The sequence below is a fragment of the Nuphar pumila genome, chromosome 8 (assembly GCF_984573655.1).
Source record: "Nuphar pumila chromosome 8, dmNupPumi1.hap1.1, whole genome shotgun sequence".
Classification (NCBI taxonomy): Eukaryota; Viridiplantae; Streptophyta; class Magnoliopsida; order Nymphaeales; family Nymphaeaceae; genus Nuphar; species Nuphar pumila.
This window is the reverse complement of record NC_143256.1, coordinates 14524434-14544923: the sequence shown is the minus strand read 5'-3', so window position 1 is coordinate 14544923 and position 20490 is coordinate 14524434. Positions and strand designations below refer to the sequence as shown.

Sequence of the window (20490 nt, the reverse complement as noted above, 5' to 3'; positions counted from 1 at the left end):
CCAATCCCAAGAAACTCTTGATCTCTAAAATTGTCTTCGGTTGCTTCCAAGACAACATTGCCTCCACCTTGGCTGGATCGACCTCAATGCCCTTCTTAGAGATCACGTGGCTGAGAAACATCATCCTGTGGAGCCAAAACTCACACTTCAAGAACTTAACATAAAGTTGATGTTCTCTCAGTGTCTGCAACACAATCCACAGATGCTCTCAGTGCTCCTCCACGCTCTCAGAGTAGATAAGAATGCCATCGGTGAATATAATGACAAAAGAATCCAACCATAAATTGAAGACCCGATTCATCAGGTCCATGAATGTTGCAGGGGCATTGGTAAGTCTAAAAGACATCACCAAAAACTTATAGTCCCCGTATCTGGACCTGAATGTGGTCTTTAGAACATCCTCTGCCCTGATTCACAACTGATGGTACCCGAAACAAAGATCTATCTTACAGAACCAGCTCCTTCTTCAACTCAACCAGCTCTGCAAGTGCCATGTGATACAGTATTCAGGAAACAGGTGTCATGCCAGGCATTAGCTCGATTGAGAACTTGATCTTCCTGTGAGGTAGCAAAACTGGCAAGTCCTTGGGAAAGACGTTCAAAAACTCATGAACCGCGTCCAACTGCTCCAAATGTGTCACCTAACTGTCTGTCGCAGACACACTGACCAAGAACACCATACAACCTTGCTTATGGTACTTGGAGATCTTCAATGTCGAGACAATCTTCACCTCGCTCGTTGATCAAATCGCCTAAAACACCAATACAGACAAATCAGGGCGCTCTAACGGAACCTCATTTCTCCAACACTAAAGAGTAGCATTGTATTTAGACAACCAGTCTATACCCAAAATGACATCATAGAAAGTCATGTTCAGTATGATCAGGTCAGCAAACAACTCATGCCCCTCGATGATCACTCAGACTGTAGGAAAATATTTCTCGCAAGAAGAAGATGTACCCATCGGAGACATCACGTAAAAAGCCTTCTCGAGGCTAGATGTAACAAGATCAAGCAAACTCGCAAAGGAGGAGGATATAAAGAATGGGTAGCACCCAAATCAAACATCACACGAGCATAGTGTTCAAAGACTACAAAAATACCTTCGAGCAGGTCATTTTGATTACCCTGTGTGGTAGTTGTTGCAGCGTACACTCTCTTGTTGGTCCTTTGTTGCGCCTATTGTTGAGGCCTATGTTGCTACTATTGTTGTCCTCCATGAGTCGTTGGCTTGTTCGGACAATAGATAACGATATGTTCGGGCTGTTGGCACTAGTAGCAGACTCCCTTAAAGAGTGGACAAGAGCCCTAATGATGACTCTTGTTGCACCTTTGACACATGAACAAAGTCTTCCCCTATTGCTTCCTCTGTTGGGGTCGACCCTTCTGATGCCCTTGTTGTGTCCTCTGCCTCTTTACCTTACCCCCTGCCACCCACAGGTGGGTTCTTCCTCGCTTCACCACTGGTGATGCCCTGGTTACCCCCCACTCTTCTGTGATTCATCCTTGAACCTCTTCCACTCCTCATTCAAGATGGATGCAGACTTGATCACATCACTGAATATAGTAGGACAACTCGTCATCACACGAACCTGGAGTCCGTCTTTCAGCCCACTAACATACTTCGTTGCCCTTGCCTTATCATTAGTAAAAAGGTTCAAGTAGTAGCGCTCCAAACTCCTGAATTTGGTGGTATAGTTCACCAAACTCATGTTCCCCTGAACAAACCCAAAAAAATATTGCTACATACGTTCTCGTGCATAAGCAGGGAACTAAGCATCTAAGAAATTCTCTTTGAAAGTCACTCAAGGAATTACCTCCACTCTGTCGTATTTCACTCATCACAGGGTGTCCCACAATTTCTTGGCATCACCCTTCAATTGGAACATGCCAAAATTAGTCTGCCTATCCTCAGGCACAGGCAGGATACAAAACGCCCTTTTAGTCTCCTCAACCCAACTCTCAGCTGCCTCTGGGTCGGCCTTCACTGAGAAGGTTGGAGATTCAACCTAAGAAACTTCTTGAACATCACCACGGTGGGGTTTGGAGTGACCTCGGCAAGATAGACACACATGATCTGTTGCGCCACCTGTGCCTGGACGTATGTGGTCACTATCGTTGTCAAGGTGTTCAGGGCATTCAACATGAAGTCCCTTTGCTCCTGTCAATCAGCGGGAGCACCAGAAGTCAAAGCTCGGGAGCGGGTATACATCTAAAACATGAAAAATAGTTAAAAAAATTGCACCCTTATCAAGCCTACCCCCTTAGGATTGATCCCCTCAACAATCATAATTGCATATTCACATCAAATTCCTAATTCACATAAAAAGGAATTAAATTAAGCCATTCTCACAGTCTATCATATGAAATTTAAATAAATTGATATTAGTAAAAAAAAATACCAGGTAGCCCTTACTAGTGATGGAGACTGCTCTAGAATACAAGTCATGACTTTCTGATAAAATTTGGACATGGCTTGATTATCAAAAGAAAATTCTGGTACACAAAAATGATTAAAATATAATATTTTATGGTCGACTCTGATACCAAACCTGTAGCGACCCCAACTCATCCCTATTGAAAAGTAATTTTTTTTTAAAGCAATCAAAGGGACTCTTTTAGAGACCTCACTATTTGGTAACTACCATATATAACTAAAATTTGGAATTAATTAATTAATTAATAATTAATAAATATCTAGAAAATTTCATAGAGTGCCTTATCCATCTTGGAGTCTTTTTAACCTTAAATTTCCTTAAATTAAACCTTTATACCGAATTGAAAGCTTTAATTTCGTTGGACCTAGATTTTAGATCTGGGTCCAGATCCAAGATGCAAATTCATATCCAATATTTATATGGATCTTGAACTGGATCAGATCCTAATTAATATGGGTTTTGGATTGAGTTCAGATCCATATTAACTTGGATCATACAGATTGGATTCAGTTTGATCCAATCTGGACCCGGTCCCATCGAGACAGACCCTTTTTTAAAAAATATGATTTTCGAGCAGACCATAGCCTGAGTTCAGAAAAATAAAATATAGTTGAATTCAACATTTTGAGGTACATCTAATGATGTATAACTTGAATTTAACCTGAATTTTAGTCAAATTTTGCTTGATTTTAAAGGTCAAAAATAAAAGTTTTTATCATATCTTGTTTGGCTCATTTAGGTCTTATCAATGACCCATGGGTCAAACCCAAACTCAATTGACGCTACCTAAAATCGAGGATTTATCGATTTTTTTATGGCACTTAGCCAAAACCTCAAATATCTCTAAATTTAATACACGATATTACAAGATCTCGGCACTCAAGCACACCCTCATAATTGTTAGGGAAAAGTAATATGTTTGACTCTATATAATTAGGGGTGTCAACGGGTTGGGTTTACTTCGACCAAACCCTATAGGGTTCGGGTTTGGTGACAAAAAAGAATACCCGATTAAGACTCATGTCCCGACTTGAAGAACCGATTAATATATGGACCCGAGTATAGTTTGTGAAATTTTATACCAGACCCAAGCTTGACTCAAGCTTTGATTAAGACCATAAATTTTCAATGTAAAAGTGATAAAAAATTATTATTTTATCAGGTATGATCTGGGTCTGGTTCATGTAGTTCTTATTGGATCTAGGTATGATTTATCTTATAGTAGGCTCGATTAGACCTGGGTCTAGACCCGGTATCCTACCCAAAAATCTGATCCAAGTTTGGTTCCACCTAGGTCGAACCAAAGCCGACCTATTGACACCCTTACATACAATGTCGTAAGCTTAAAGTAAAAACAACCACGATCTAACATTAATGTAAAAGGCTGACATGATTCCTGAATGAGTAGATGCATCATTACGAAGGGCAATATAAGATGGGGAAAGCATTTGACCCTCTAATTGGAACTCACAGGAGAAGGTTGGTTTGAGCAAATGTATTCAACATGGTCGAATTCGTAAGAATGAACACTTAGATCATATTTTTTTATGTAAAAATATTATTTTTTGAAGGTTGAAAGTTTGGTACATTGTAGGCCGTTGATTTTTTAACCCTGAAAAAATCTCACATGCATGTTATAATAACATGTTTCAAAGGTCCTTTTCTACTAAACTAAACATGTAGATCGTGTCAAATGTGCAAAAAATAATAAAAATATTACAGTTTTTCACTGAGGGGTTCCTTACCCACGAGGGGTAGCAAATATTGTCCCATAAAACGGTCCTGGTTTTTTTGTGAGCAAACTTTCTTGGATGACATCCAATCACTAAAGTGTCATAGTGAGTTTCCACTTTCTCAGTAGGATAGAGTGTGCGCTTAATTGTTGGGTAGTTCTGGGGTAGGACCTTGTCTCTGTGTGCTGGAACAGGTCGCTAAGTACAAATTTCACCATTGTGCGCTCAAAAAGTGACTATTTAGAAAATATTTAAAAAATTTTAATGTTTAATTCTTTAGGATAATGACGGCATCTATTTTACAATTTAACAATATTTTAATCTAAACTTTATTTTTTAATGACAAGAAAACCCGTATCGAAGACCAGATCGCTTAATGGGCTCGGCCCACTGCGATATAAGACCCTCAAAGATTAAGACACAACCACCCTATTTTGTGGATTCTGATCGGGTGCAATCACATGGCACAAAATTTGTGCATTATGCACTTGACTGCCCTCCATCAGGCCCTGGGCCCCACAACTGACAGGTTGTCCTCAAGATGGAGGGTGATCAGGTGCTTAATGTTGGTGCAATTATATTGTATTTGATATTTTCATTGTTTTTATGTCCCCCGTACACCTGACGCCCGAACCGGATAAGCAATTCAAATCTTGTGCAGGCCCCTGTCAATTCCTCTGAGTTTCGATCTCGCGACCCTATCGTTGAAGTAAACTTTTCAGTTCAAACTTGATAACTGACAAAATCAATATGCTTCCCAGAAAGTGAATCAACTCACCATGTCAACCAGCCATTAGAATAATTTGGCAATCAAATACTTAAATTGTAAACCATTTTAGATCTCGAATAATTTGGCAATCAAGTACTTAAATTGTAAACCATTTTAGATCTCTCTCTCTCTCTCTTGTAGGGGAGCAACTCTCGTGGTCAAATATGAGGTCTCGCCCTTGCTTGCGGATACTTGATCGCGTTTTTCTCTCCCCAGAACTATTTCACGCAGTTCCGGATGTCACTGCTTGTCTGCTGCCACGGACCATGTCCGATCATGGACAAATGACTGTTTCGTGGGGCGCAGGCTTCAAGGCATGTCGTAGGTTCTTCTTTGAGGAATGGTGGCTTCGGGTGCCAGACTTTCAGCAGTTGGTAGGTCAATCGTGGGCTCAACCTGCTACGGGATCTTGGGTGGCCATCCGCATCCATGTTAAGCTTCTTCGTCTTCGGAAACGTATTAAGGAATGGCTAAGTTTTAATAACCTGAACAAGTTTAGGTTCATCGGCCAGTGGGAAGCTGAGCTCTCCGATTTGGCCCAACGTCAAGTCGATCTTGTTGGTGTACCGAAGGGTCAAGTGCTTCAATTGCAGGAGCGTATCGTCGTACTCTCTACTCTCGTTGCAGAATGGAGAGCACGAGATGAGCTTAGATGGAAGTTGAGGGCTAGAGTTGCATGGTTGGCTAATAGCGATGATAATACACAATTTTTTCATATGAACGCATCAAATAAATACAGTAAGAACTGTATACTCTCGATCGAGATCGATGGATGCCAGTTTGGTCCGCACAATTGCCTGCCAGCTATTACTTCTTATTTCTCCAGGTTGTATTCGGCCGACTTAGGCGTCAGGGGGGTCATCGGCGATATGGGCTATAAGCAGTTGGCGGCAAACCAATTTGTTTCTTTGCAGGTTAGATTCACTGAAGTGGAGATTTCGAATGCTATTAGCGAACTATCGGGATGGAAGGCACCAGGCCTTAATGGTTTTCACATTGACTTCTTTAAAGCATTTTGGTCAACTGTAAAAACTGACCTGCTCCACTTGTTCGATGAATTCTATCGTAATGCGAGGCTGCCTAAACCATATCATGTGGCAGTCATCTCTTTGATTTCTAAGAGGCAAGGGGCATCAGACATATCCAACTTTAGGCCGATTTCGGTGATGGGTGCTCTGTATCGCATTATATCTAAGGTGTTGGCTAATCGGTTGCGCGCTGTCATTGATCAACTTGTTTTGTCCGAACCAGGGTGCTTTTATTCCAGGTCAAAGTTTGCAAGGATCCTTTATTTGTGCAACTGAGCTTCTTCACTCTTTACAGTCGACTGGATCACCGCACTTCATGCTAAAATTGGATTTTCACAAGACTTATGACAGAATGGCATGGGATTTTCTGATTGAATCTCTAACAAATATGGGGCTTGGCAGCCGATTTATAGCATGGGTTAAGGAGTTGGTCACAAAATCCGTATCATCAGTTTGCATCAATGGAATGAGAGGGGAAGAATTCAAGTTGGCTAGAGGTGTACGACAGGGTTGTCCTCTAGCACCTATCGTTTTTAATATCGCGGTAGATGGTTTACCTATTCTCATGAAAAGGGCAGAAGAAACAGGCTTCTTGGAATCCTTGGGCATTCCTGGTTTTGTTGGTCACACAATTCAATATGCAGACGATACTTTAATATTTGGACATGCGAATGTTAATCAAATGTCTAGGTTGTACTTCATTATTAAAGTCTTTGCTGCAATTTCAGACCTTCGCCTGAACGAGAGTAAGTGCGCTCTGGTCTTACTCAATGCTGACCCTCTTCTCCAATCGGCTGCTGCAAGGATCTTCAACTGCCCAATATCCGACTTCCTGTCAATTTCTTGGGTCCATCGTTGCACTCTCTACAATCAGCGGGAACTTCTACTTGGATGTCTACCATAGAGCGGGTGCAAGGAAGATTGCAGGCTTGGAAGGCTCAATATTTATCTTTTGCGGGATGAGTGATGCTCATTCGCCATGTTTTAGCCCGATTATCAGAGTTTCGAATGAGCATGTCTATTATACCGACGACAGTAGAGCAGACGATCAATCGTTTGCTTTCGCACTTCCTTTGGTCTGAGAATGTGTCGCACAAAAAGTACCTGCTTGTTTCTTGTCAACAGATCGTGCTTCCGAGGCACCAAGGTGGCTTAGAGATTCCAACTATGAGAAAGAGGAGCATCATTTTAGTCTTAAAGTGGGCTTGGGAAGCTTCCACATCTCAATCTTCTTGGGCTATGATTGTTAGGCAAAAATATGGTAGTCTACATGAATCCCTTCTTTCCACGCCCAGTTCAGTGTGTCATTCGTCCCTCTGGCTAGAGTGGCGGAAGACACTTCGATCCTTCAGTGGCAGAGATTTTAGGCCTGTCCATGGCATGACATGGCTTCACTGGGCCATGGCGAGCAGAGATAGGTTCTCCATTAAGCAAGTTTACCATTCCTTGTTGCCATCCGGGATGAACTGGTTTCCCAGTGATTGTATGTGAGGTAAGGGGCCAGCTCCAAGGGCAAAAGCTTTGGCGTGACTTGTGGCTCTGGATCGTGTTCAAACCCAAATTAATGTCAGGAAACGGGGGATTCAATTTCCAAGCATGTGTGTTCTTTACGAGAAGGTTGTAGAGGACACGACTCACCTATTTTTGCTCTGCCCGGTCATTCTAAACTTATTTTTTCAAACTTGGGGTGCGCCACTTGTTCAAACTCGTTCGTGCTCCGTTATTCGGGACCTCTTGCTTGGTCCCAGGATTGTACGACACAAAAAAAATGGAGATTACTGTGGCGGGTTTGGTTGCTTTCAACATGGTGGGTCATATGGACTGAAAGAAACGACATCTTCTTCAGGGGCATCAAATTCGATTTCGGAAGGCTTCGACAATGGGTCATGTCTGATGTGTATCTGGCTCTTAAATTACATAGTAGGGGGGAGGGGCTGATCGGCTTGTACTCTGAACTATGTACAATCGCCATCTAGATTGTGGCTGTTTTGCTCTTATGTTTCTCTTTTGTCTCTCCCATCCAATATTCTGTTGGATGTATTTTGGTAATGTTGAATGGTGAATGTTCTCTCTCTCTCTCTCTCTCTTGTACATGCACTACAGAGTTTGTAACCCAAACTGAAACTACAACACCACACGTATATTTGTGCGGATGCATAAACATGAAATTTTGCCCATCCAAATGGATGGGTTTCATAGATTTAGGCGATGTTTGGAAACTAGTTGTCAGAAGTAGCCAGAGTGGGAATACCAACACCAGAATTGTTGGTGATGGATGGAGTTGTAAGAAATGATGCAAGTGAGATGGTATTTGACACGTCCAATTCCACATTTTACATCCCACTTACATGAGGTGGTAGTTACCAAATACTACACCAGATCTCACACAGGTGACTGCTTCAACAACCTTCCTAACGTTCTTTCAGTATTATTTCCAACTTTTTAGTTGCATTCCAAACAGATGCACATGTGGAAGTGGTAAATCTCCCGTAAAATCAAAGTGGGCGATAAAGTAGTCGGAAGTCATAGGAAAAAAGGTTTCATTTCAAAAAAATTGCCAAGACCGGATATGTCTTATTTGCAAAATGGGACACCAGTTGATATGGCATTCAATCCATTAAGAGTACCTTCACGAACGAATGTGGGACAAATATTTGAATGCTCACTCGAGTTAGCAGGAGACCTGTTGGGCAGATATTATAGAATAACACCCTTTGATGAGATATATGTTGGGTTTCCCTCCTTTGTGGGATCCATTGGTTCGATGCACATTCAGTATCACTGCAGAATTTCAAGCACGATGCTTGATCTTTTCGAAGATGATTTGGAGTATTTGCTGGATAGCGATTTGTAGAAGTCCTCTCAGCTAAATGACTATTCAACTGTTCAGAGTTTGAGGTTCAGCGAGTTGTCGATGATGATTTGTGGTGAGTGCCTTCAGTTGCATAGCGATTTGTGGTTAGCGTTATGTGTTTCAGTCGGATGACGATTTGTGGTTATCGTTGGATAGCGATTTGTGGTATCGCTGGATAGCGATTTGTGATAAGGCGCATCGTAAGTTATGCAAGATATTTAGTCTTCCGCATTTAATGTGAGTCTTGTCTTCTATTTAAGGGATGGATGAGAGAGCAAAAGCAATGGGAGAGAGCAAAAAAGGCAGAATATTAGGGAGAGAGTGTGAGAAACACTTTTAGGGCACCGAAAGGGTGCGGAGGAAAAAAAAAACAAGAAGTGTTGCGACACTTCTTTCAAGACAGCTTCGTCAAGCTAGTTCTTCAAATCATTCGTTCTTTGTTCCTCAGTGAGGCATATCCTCTTGTTCATTTCGTTACACCTTGTGTGTTTGTAAGGCTTATGCCTTTTGGCCACTTTGTAATCTTTGTTTGAAGATAGTGGAAGTTGTTGACCTATTGGTCGTCGTGGACATACCTCAGTTGAGAGGGAACCACGTAAATCGTTGTGTGCTATTTTTATTTTCGCAGCTAGTTTGTTTTGGTTTATTTTTCTACCACTATCATCATCGTATTGTTTTCATCAATTCACACTTGTGGGGAGACCCGGTACATCCATTTTAACCCCAACATATGGTATCAGAGATTTGGTTAGTATATTTGTGTGTGAAGTCATGGAGAATAACATTGGGCGTATGATCAGTTTGAATGGCACAAACTGGATGGCATAGAAAACTAAAATAGAAGACCTCTTGGGTTATAAAGATTTGGATGGACCCATAGACGGTGTGAGAGGCAAACAAGAAGAGATGAAAGATGTCGAATAAAAAAAACTAGACCGAAAGGCGATCAGTTTCATTCGACAATGGATAGATGATAGTGTCTTTCATCATGTATCCATAGAAACTTTGACGCATGGTCTTTGAACCAAACTAGAGAGCCTTTATGATAGAAAGGCAGCAGTGAATAAGGCCTTTCTATTTCGAAAGCTTGTGAACCTCAAGTATAAAGAGGGCGGCTCTATTGCAGAGCATTTGAATGAGATCAAAAGCATTGTAAATCAGTTGGCCACAATGAAAATCACTTTTGATGATGAGTTACAAACTTTGTTGCTCTTATTTCCCTTCCTGAGAGTTGGGAAACCTTGGTGGTCACAGTCAGTAACTCTGCACCTGATGGAATGGTAACGATGAGCCAAGTTACCAGCAGTCTGTTGAATGAAGAGTCCAGGAGAAAGTCATTAGGTCCTTCTACCTCAAAGGCGCTTGTGATTGAAAACAGGGGGAGAAGCAGAAGTAAGAGCAGGGCTTTGCACTACCATGGCAAATCCAGAGGCCACTCACACTCGAGCTCAAAGAAAGACGTCGAGTATTATTATTGCCACAAGAAGGGGCATATGAAGCGACAGTGCAGGAAGCTCAAGCTTAAGGAGTAGAACAGAGAGAAGAGCTCAGAAGAAAAATAAGGTGCCACAGTCACAGATGGAGAGCTCATGGTTGTCTGTGATGGCACTAGCATAAATTTGATCGATCAGGAGACCGATTGGGTGATTGACTCTGGAGCTTCATTTCATGTTACCTCACGGGTTGATTTCTTCACTTCCTACTCGCAAGGTGATTTCGGTAATGTCTGAATGGGAAATAAAGATGTGTCAAAGATTGTTGGCATGGACGACATTTGCTTGGAAACAAGTGTTGGCTGTAAGTTGTTGCTGAAAAATGTGAGGCATGTACCAGACATCCGACTGAATCTGATCTCTGCTGGAAAGTTAGATGATGAGGGCTATAACAACACCTAAAGTGATGGAAGGTGGAAGCTAACCAAAGGCTCATTGGTGATAGCCAGAGGAACAAAGGCTCGTTCCCTTTACACTTTGTAAGCGAAGATCTGGAAGAGTGTTGTGAATGTTGTAGAGACTAGCTTGTCCACAAAATAGAGTTTCTTTCCATAGATGCATTGCATCTAGAAAATCTCATGTTCTAAATCTTGTACATTCTGATGTGTGTGGACCTTTAAAGGTCAAGACACTTGGTGGTGCATTGTACTTTATGACTTTCATTGATGATCACTCTAGGAAAGTCTGGGCTTATACACTGAGGACTAAAGACCAAGTTCTAGATATATTCAAGCACTTTCAGGCCATGGCTAAATAAGAAACTGGCAGGCAGTTGAAGTGTGTTCGCTCGGATAATGGTGGCAAATACATTGGGCCATTTAATCAGTATTGCACCAATCATGGCATCAAGCATGAAAGAACTATAAGGATGACACCTCAACAGAATGGGGTTGCTGAGAGGATGAAGCACATCATTCTTAAGAGAGTCAGATGTTTGCTGTCACACTCTAAATTGCCAAGATCTTTCTGGGGTGAGACAATGAGGACAACAATTGATCTTATTAACTTGTCTCCTTTTATTCCCTTGAAGGGAGATGTTCCAGAGAAAGTTTGGATAGGAAAAGAACCGTTCTATGGACACTTAAGAGTGTTCGGCTGTAGAGCATTTATTCACATTCTGAAGGAAGAGAGGTCCAAGCTTGATCCAAAAGTCAAGCAATGCATATTCATTGGCTATGGACATGAAGAATTTGGCTACAGACTGTATGACCCTATTGATAAAAAGGTGGTCAGAAGTCAAGATGTTGTCTTATTGAAAGATTAGACCATTGAAGACATTGGTGAGTCTGAGCCATCAGAGTCCAGTACAGGTGATCTTATTGATTTAGATCCCCTAGATGCGCCGACTGTTCATGATTTCGTGGAGGAGATTCCACCTCCTCGCAATGATGCAAAGGAAGGAAGTGTTGAGTCAGAAATTGAGGGGGAGCCAACACCCCAAGAGTCACTTCCTCAGACTCCGATAAGGAGATCCACTAGAGAAAAACAGTCATCCAGAAAATACTCATCAAATGAGTATGTGATGATTACAGATCAAGGTGAGCCAGAAACTTTTGAAGAAGTTTTGGAGGATGAAAACAAGTCTGAGTGGTTTAAGGCAATGAAAGAAGAAATGGATTCATTGCATGTGAATCACACCTTTGATCTGGTAAAGACAACTAAAGGGAAGAAGGTGTTAAAGAACAAATGGGTCTTCAAGTAGAAGATTGATGAAAACAACTCTCAACCTAGATACAAGGCACGTCTTGTTGTGAAAGGTTTTGCTCAGAAGAAAAGAGTTGACTTTGATGAGATCTTCTCACCACTTGTGAAGATGCCCTCCATCTGAACTGTGCTCGATATAGCTGCAAGCATGAATTTGGAAGTTGAGCAGCTTGATGTGAAGACTGCATTTCTATATGGTGACTTGGAAGAAGAAATTTATATGGAGCAACCTGAGAGTTTCATTGACAAGGGTAAAAAGCACCTAGTTTGCAAGTTGAAGAAGAGCTTGTATGGATTGAAGCAAGACCAAGGCAGTGGTATAAGAAATTTGATTTCTTTATGAATGAGCATGGATACTCAAGAACCTCCACAGACCATTGTGTGTTTGTGAAGAAATTTCCAGATGGTAATTTTATCATTCTCTTGCTTTATATGGATGATATACTGATTGTAAGCCAAGACATCAGCAAGATTAGCAAGTTAAAGTTGGAGCTAAGTGAGACATTTGCCATGAAGGATTTAGGTCCAGCAAAGCAGATTCTTGGGATGAGAATCGTTCATGAAAGATCACATGAGATGATATGGTTATCTTAAGAAAAGTATATCAGAAAGGTTCTTGAGAGGTTCAACATGGACAAAGCAAAGCCTGTTAATTGTCCACTTGCAGGCCATTTCAAACTTAGCTCAAGACAATGTCCTACAAATGATGAAGAAGGAACAAAGATGCAGAAAATTCCCTATGCTTCGGCAGTAGGTTCGTTGATGTATGCTATGGTCTGTACTCGACCAGACATAGCTCATGCTGTTGGAGTTGTTAGTCGATTTCTGTCAAATTCAGGGAAAGAACATTGGGCAGCAGTGAAATGGATTCTAAGGTATCTTCAGGGCACATTAAAGATGAGTCTGTGTTTTGGAAAGGGTGAACCCATTCTTGATAGATTCACAGATTTTGATATGGCTGGTGATGTAGACAGTAGAAAGTCTACTTCTGGGTATTTGATTACTTTTGCAGGGGAGCAGTTGTATGGCAGTCGAAATTACAGAAATGTCTAGCTCTCTCCACTATAGAAGTTGAGTTCATTGCCATTATAGAAGCCAGTAAAGAATTGTTGTGGGTGAAGAAATTCTTGCAAGAGTTGGGCTTGAAGCAAGAAGAGTATGTTCTTCATTGTGATAGTCAAAGTGCTATTCATTTGAGTAAGAATTTCTCGTTTCATTCAAGATCGAAACATATTAATGTTTGATATCACTGGATTCGATATGTCTTGAATAAAAAATTGCTGCAACTAGAGAAAGTACATACTGATGACAATACATCAGATATGCTGACCAAGGACAAGCATGAGAAGTGTCGATTCCTAGCAGGAATGGAAGAAGCTTCCACATAAGTCGGGAAGGGGGAGAATTGTTGGGGTTTCCTCCTTTGTGGGATCCATTGGTTCGATGCACATTCAGTATCGCTGCAGAATTCTAAGCACGATGCTTGATCTTTTCGAGGACGATTTGGAGTATTCGTTGGATAGTGATTTGTAGAAGTCCTCTCAGCTGAATGATGCTTTAGTTGTTCAGAGTTTGAGGTTCAGCGAGTTGTCGATGGCAATTTGTGGTGAGTGCCTTCAGCTGCATAGCGATTTGTGGTTAACGTTATGTGCTTCAGCTGGATGACGAATTGTGGTTATCACTGGATAGCGATTTGTGATAAGGCGCTTCAGGCACATCGTAAGTTATGCAGGACGTTTAGTCTTCCACATTTAATGCGAGTCTCGTCCTCTATTTAGGGGATGGATGAGAGAACAAAAGCAGCGGAAGAGAGCAAAAAAGGCAGAACATTAGGGAGAGAGTGTGAGAAACACTTTTAGGGCACCGAAAAGGTGCGGAGGGAACAAAAAGCAAGAAGTGCTACGATACTTCTTTCAGGACAACTTTGTCAAGCTGATTCTTCAGATCATTCGTTCTTTGTTCCTCAGTGAGGTATATCCTCTTGTTCATTTCGTTACACCTTGTGTATTTGTAAGGCTTATGCCTTTTGGCCACTCTGTAATCTTTGTTTGAAGATAGTAAAAGTTGTTGACCTATTGGTCGCTGTGGACGTACCTCAGTTGAGAGAGAACCACGTAAATCGTTGTGTGCTGTTTTTATTTTCGCTACTGGTTTGTTTTGGTTTATTTTTCTACCAGTGTCATCGTCGTATTGTTTCCATCAATTCACACTCGTGGGGAGACCCAGTACATCCGTTCTAACCCCAACAATATACACACAAAAATTTCCATTCCTGCCACATACTGACAGCTTCCAAACAGGGCCTTACTCAAGTTTATAGAAAAAAAAATCTACCAAATAGAGAGAGAGGCATGGAAATATAATATTAGTAAGAAAGTGAAAGAGGTCGATTTGACATACGCAGGCATGGCTTAGTGATGTATTGGGAGCAAAATTAAAGGCTGCCCTTTTGTATCATATATTAGAATTTTAGTAGGAAATTATCACTTTAAAGTGTAAACATAATGTATACATGTATGCCTTCAACCGTTTCTAATGTGATTGTGATTTTTTCCCATTAATTGCAAGTTACAACAACAATAAAACCCTATGATCTAGAGCTACGACCTTACTTTCTATGCCTCGGTTGTTTGACAATAGATTTCAGTGCACCAAACAGTAGGGGATAAATTGTGAAATTTAATCAAACAAGAATTACTTAAGCCAAAGCCCAGCATAGGCGCGAGGGCGAAAGTCTTGACCTCAGAATTTTACCCCATTGGTGGTTGATCTATGATCTACCTGCGAATGGAACCAAGGTTATATATATATATATATATATATATATATATATATATATATATATATATATATATATATATATATATATATATATATATATATATATATATATATTAATGAGTTTGTGCTAAACTCATTTGATGCTAAACCACATGCTAAATGGGTTTTTTTGTCCTTTTTTTCATTTTACTTTTAAATTCTGACCGTAATGTGATCTATGTACTTGATTTATAGGGATCAGCTCTTGAAGCATTTGATTCCAATATATGGGTGGGTTTTTATAATGTTCAAAAAAACAACGGTCCAAAATCTTTGTAAAATTTTTAGGCTCCAAACATTATCGAAAACACAAGAGCCAGGTGTGGATCCTTAGTAAATCCACCATGCCCAACACATTTATAGAGCTAAAACTGCATAAAAAGCACCGAAGAAGCCCAAAAACCCATTTAGCATGCGGTTTAGCACCAAATGGGTTTAGCACGGACCCATCTTCCTATATATATATATATATATATATATATATAAAGTAATGCTAAGCTGCTTCGGGATTACCTACACACATAGTAAAATCATAGATGTAGTATCTTCTCAATCGGACTCCGTGTTCAACATAGTTATTTGATAAGAATCATGTCCGGATCATGTTTTTGGACATAAAATAAGATTTTTTAAATCATGAAACTTTGCTACATTTTAGGCCGTTGATTTTTTTAAGGTCTTAAAAAACCTATACAATGATTACAATCGCATGATCTAAAACTTGTTTTCTGTTTAAAAATGCATATAGATCACATTTATAAGGTCTTATCAACAAAAAAAAAAACTACAAGATTTGGAAAACCCAAACCTTTTACTAGATGGGAGTAGGTGCTCTATATATAGGAAGAGGGACCGTCCAACTAAAAGAAGGTCCAAAATCTACAACCCATGATAATCCACGGTGTTCTTTTTCTAACAACCGAGTTTTATATCGATCACATTTTTTCAACAAAAGAAACTTTTTTTAAGCTATGAAAAAATTGAGCATTTGTGACCATTGATTTTTGAATCACCAAAAAAAACACTTGCATAAACTGGATTCCCATGAAACAAAAAATTTGATCCCAACCAAATAGACCATGTAGATCATATCTATAAAGATTCACATAAAATAACACGAGCTATGAGATATTGCTCATTTCAACTCATTAATATTGTATGCACATCCCCACTAACTAACTAACTAACTATGTATATATTGTATGCACATCTCCACTAACTAACTAACTAACTAACTATATATATATATATATAAAAGGAAGACTCTATTAAACATCAAGAAGTCTTTTTTTTATGAGGAATGTTGAAACCACCTGCGAAATCAGACCCTGCGTTGGCTATGCATATCGCACATTCAGCCGTTGATACCACGGTGTAAACCCCCTGAGACACACCTTGTCTTTAGGGAGTCGTCTTGCTTCGGCACGAGCTAAAGGCATGATACCCTTACCCTTCATAATGCAAGGGGCTGACATTTGTGAGAAACTCTAACCACCCGCCTAGCAGCCAAGGGCCCTTCCATTACACAAAACCCTTTGGGGCTACCAATCCACGTCTCCATGACTTGCTACTTACTATATTTGTATCCATGACTTACCACCCAAGGAATTGGCATCCACGCCATCTTGTCCGTTGAAGGGCATGACCAGTCTCCCTAAGGTTATAAATTAATGAGACATGATCAACTACGCTAAGAGACTAATGGCTCTCACTTCTTTTTTTTGAAAGGCAAGGTGGGGTTTGGCAGACCCCATCAGTTATTCAACCTACCATTGGGTTTTGAACCTGCAACTTCCCACTACAAGGAGACATGCACTGACAGCTCCTACCAACAACACAGCTTTGGCTACTAATGACTCACTTAATTAGGAGCAAATATGTATTTTGGCAACGTCTTAACATAATCTTACTTAGGACAAGAAATAAATAGGAAGAGTTTGACTAGCCCTGAACCCATCATCTAGCTTGACTTGACCCATTGCTTGGTTAACTTTGAGTTTCTCATAGCTACATTTACAAACATAAAAAATGAACCAGAAGAGACAAATAAGCTGTGTTGATTGAGGGAGAATTGTCTTTTTCTTTTTATTTTTTTTTTGCTGTTTGATGAGCAAGTTGAGGGATAACGCCATGAACCTGAGACCCCAATTTGTATATATTACATAATAATATTTTGTCAAAAAATAATGTTTTTTATATTTCAAAGACCTGTTTGTTCCATTTTCATGGATGAGAATGATCTATCATACAAAAATAGGCATCGATTTTTAAAAGCTCTTGCCAGTTCAATTTAATTGAGAGAAGTATGAAAGGATTAATAAAAGGTAACCAACGGGGGCTCTGCTTGTTTGGTAGGAGTTGTTAGTGCAAGTCACCATGTGATGGAACGTTGCAAGTTCAAAACCCAATGGTATGTAGTGTAACGGGTGGAGTCGGCCTAACCCCATCTTGCTTATTAAAAATAAGAAAGAAAAGGTAACAAAAAAAAAACTGAGACTCACCGATGCCAACATGACAATTTTAACTGTGATGTTTAAGGGGGTGTTTGTGTGTCATGGAAAATTCAAGTTTTTTCGCAAAAAATGCATCGATGGGCGTGCGTTTCTGCAGAACTTACAATGCCAAAACAAACATGGCGTATGGAAAAATGCCTCGACGGGTGTGTCATTTTACACACTTAACTCTCATTTTTCTCGAAAAACTGTTCTCATGTGGGTCCCATTTAGTTTCCGCCGCAGAGGAATCCACTAAAGAAGTGCCGCAGAACCCTATTCCTTGACAAGAAAACGCCGCTAAATGTTTGTTTCATCGTAGCCAAAAGACTAGAAAAAGAGACGTCACATTTTTTAAATGCGGCCCAACTTTGACAATCCATGCAGCAAACGTCTGGTCGACTCGAAATCGTAGCTTTCTCAAAAGCCAGTCTGGTAAAAGGTCCCTCAAGGACAGAGTAGGACGCCGGACCCACTTGAATCCAGACCGAGTTCGTCCTATCGTTTATGAATGCCAATGGATTCACATAAATGAATGCACCATCTAAATCTAACCCATGGCCTAGTCTCAGAGTGCAAGCAAAATATGAGGGACCGACAATCTGCCGTCGGTGATGATTTTTTATTCTTCTTTGGATTATAAAAAAATATAATAGAAAAAAAATTAAAAAAAATAGATACCAACGGGAGATCCGCTTATCTGGCAAGAGCAGTTAGTGCACGTCACTTGTGTTGGTTGTAAGTTCGAATCCCAATGGTACTGTCGAAAAAAAGGGAAAAAAAAAGTAAATGCGTGTGACCCTGTCCACTAATAACCTAACAGGCTTACACGTTTGGCACTCAGAACCGAACAAACTTTTTTCTCTTAAACAGTTTAATGTTGCTAATTCCATTTAGTGCACGTCACATGTAGTTTTTTTATTATTTATAATTGAATCATTTGCACACAATTAAAAAATGACAAAGCAAGCATGCATAATGTTGCTAATTCCATTTTCTTTTGATACCTCAAAGAGTAAGGAAAGGGTGATTTTTTTGTCTTTCTATCATTGACATTCTGTTTATGATAGAGATAATATCTTTTTTTTTTCTAGCATTATTTACCATATGTGAAATTTGATTGAGATTGCCTTGATATTTTACATTTAAATTTGTTTCGGTTGTATTTTGTGCTTTGCACAATTTATAGTTTAATCCATCTTTGTCATGGTGATCTCCTTCTCTTTGTTGTATTTTTTGTTTTTGTTTGTAGGTGGGATTCAGGATCAACTGTTGGTGAGTTTGACGGTCATTCAAGACGTGTCTTAAGTTGTGCATTCAAGCCTACAAGACCTTTTCGTATTGTTACATGTGGAGAAGATTACTTGGTGAATTTCTATGAGGGACCACCATTTAGGTTCAAACTGTCACAAAGGTTAGTCTTGTTTATGGTATTAAGAGATTGATTTATACTATATTAGGTCAAGGATAGTGCAAATTTGCTAAAGGTTCAGCTGTTTTAACATAATTGTTTTGTATGAAGAATCCTTTGGTACATTGTCTTTCTTTTTTGGTAAAGGTATGAGGATCCAATGCAGGAACTGAAGCGTGACATGTTAGCCTGTCGAAGCAAATGAAATTCTAATAGCTATTCAGTATATGATGTGTTAGCTTTTAAGTAAATAATGACCATTCTCAAACTTTAGGAGTGCACTCTGGCTTGAAACATTACTATAACGTTTAACTTGCAATGGAATATAAAATCATGGTATAAATAAGTGTTCCTAGTATCTTCATGCTTGAATGACATTTTCCAAAAGCAATGCACATGATGTAAATAATATTTTCTCCAAATTGTAAGGAATTATGTGCTCTAGTGAGGGAGATGTATACCTGCCCTTTATCTGATGTGTAGTCTGTTTAAAACTAGTAAGAGAATTAACTAATAACATCCAAGGGGAATATATCAGGGTATTGAAGATAACATTTAAACTATTATTCCTAAAATGGCCAACACAGGTTTAAATTAACTGCACCGTCTAGGTAAATGTTTTAATATAATTGATCTTTGTTCTTGTAGGGACAGGACTACCACTTTTTCTACCAAAAATCTAAACAGATTTTTCAAGCCATAACTAGAGAGCTTTTCTGTCCTAGAGGATGGGCCCTGCTGGTTTCCAGATCACAGTTCATATCTTGATAATATTGCTTCAAAATACATTATAACTGCCAAGCCCCCTTCATGAGAGCGATATAGTTATGAATCTAGTCTGAGCACATCAGGAACACTTACTAATTTAGGTCTCTCTCCCTCTGTGTTTAAGGCTGGAAGGTTATAAAAATGGCAAAAAGCAGAAAATATGACAAGAACATGAGGGGCTTGGCAAACTTTCTTTTTCTTAACAGTTAACATAGGTTATGGATATATAAATGATAAAAGAGTAAGTTAACCGATAAGGGAAAAGGCTACTAACAAATGACGCTTCTCTAGAAAATCTAATTGCACATTCATAAAGGTTTAAGTTTCATATATACATATGGATTCATACAGTTTGAGGATTTGATTAACATATTTGTTAGATTTGAAATTAGATCAAACTAGATTAGCTTTCTATTCAAAGTAATTTAAACATGTATCTCTATTTGAATCTTTATGGCTATGGCCACATATGAGAAAAAATGGAAAGAATGGAGAATGGGGCATGCCAAGATTATGTCTTGGGTCATTAGTAGTCTTGATATCAAGAAGTGCTTGAGTCTAGCTAAATTTGAACATGCAAATAAATATTTGCATGAGACTATCTTAAGAAAATGTATTCTCTTAAATCTATGTCACATGGGTGCAGGTGCAGGGGTAGGGGTGCGACACTTTAAAAAAACTTGGGTGCGGGGATGCGGCAAAAAGTTGGACATAAATGACCCTGGGTGCATTGACTGCACCCAGGGTCAGGTTGATCGCATCGGGTGCGGGTGCGATGTGAGTGCGGCACCTAGTTGAAGAGTCCCTGTGACATAGTCTTAAAGATATTACCCACATTTGCAACTTGTAAGACAAGGTACACACTATGATTCAAGGAGAAAAATGTATTAGAGAATATTTTAGTAAGTTGTTCGACCTTTGGAATGAGTTTGCTCTTCTTGAGTCACAATGACATTATCCCAAAGACATAGAACTCCGT

The 20490-nt window shown here is 39.7% G+C and overlaps 1 protein-coding gene across 1 annotated transcript in view; it reads left to right on the top strand.

The window, feature by feature from the left end:
* The window catches only part of LOC149829656 (actin-interacting protein 1-2-like), a 174620-nt gene that overhangs the window by 122799 nt on the left and 31331 nt on the right, over nt 1-20490 (top strand). The window contains exon 7 of the mRNA XM_090015221.1: nt 18585-18746. Coding sequence (XP_089871347.1) covers nt 18585-18746 — 162 coding nt within the window. The remainder of the gene's footprint in view (nt 1-18584; nt 18747-20490) is intronic.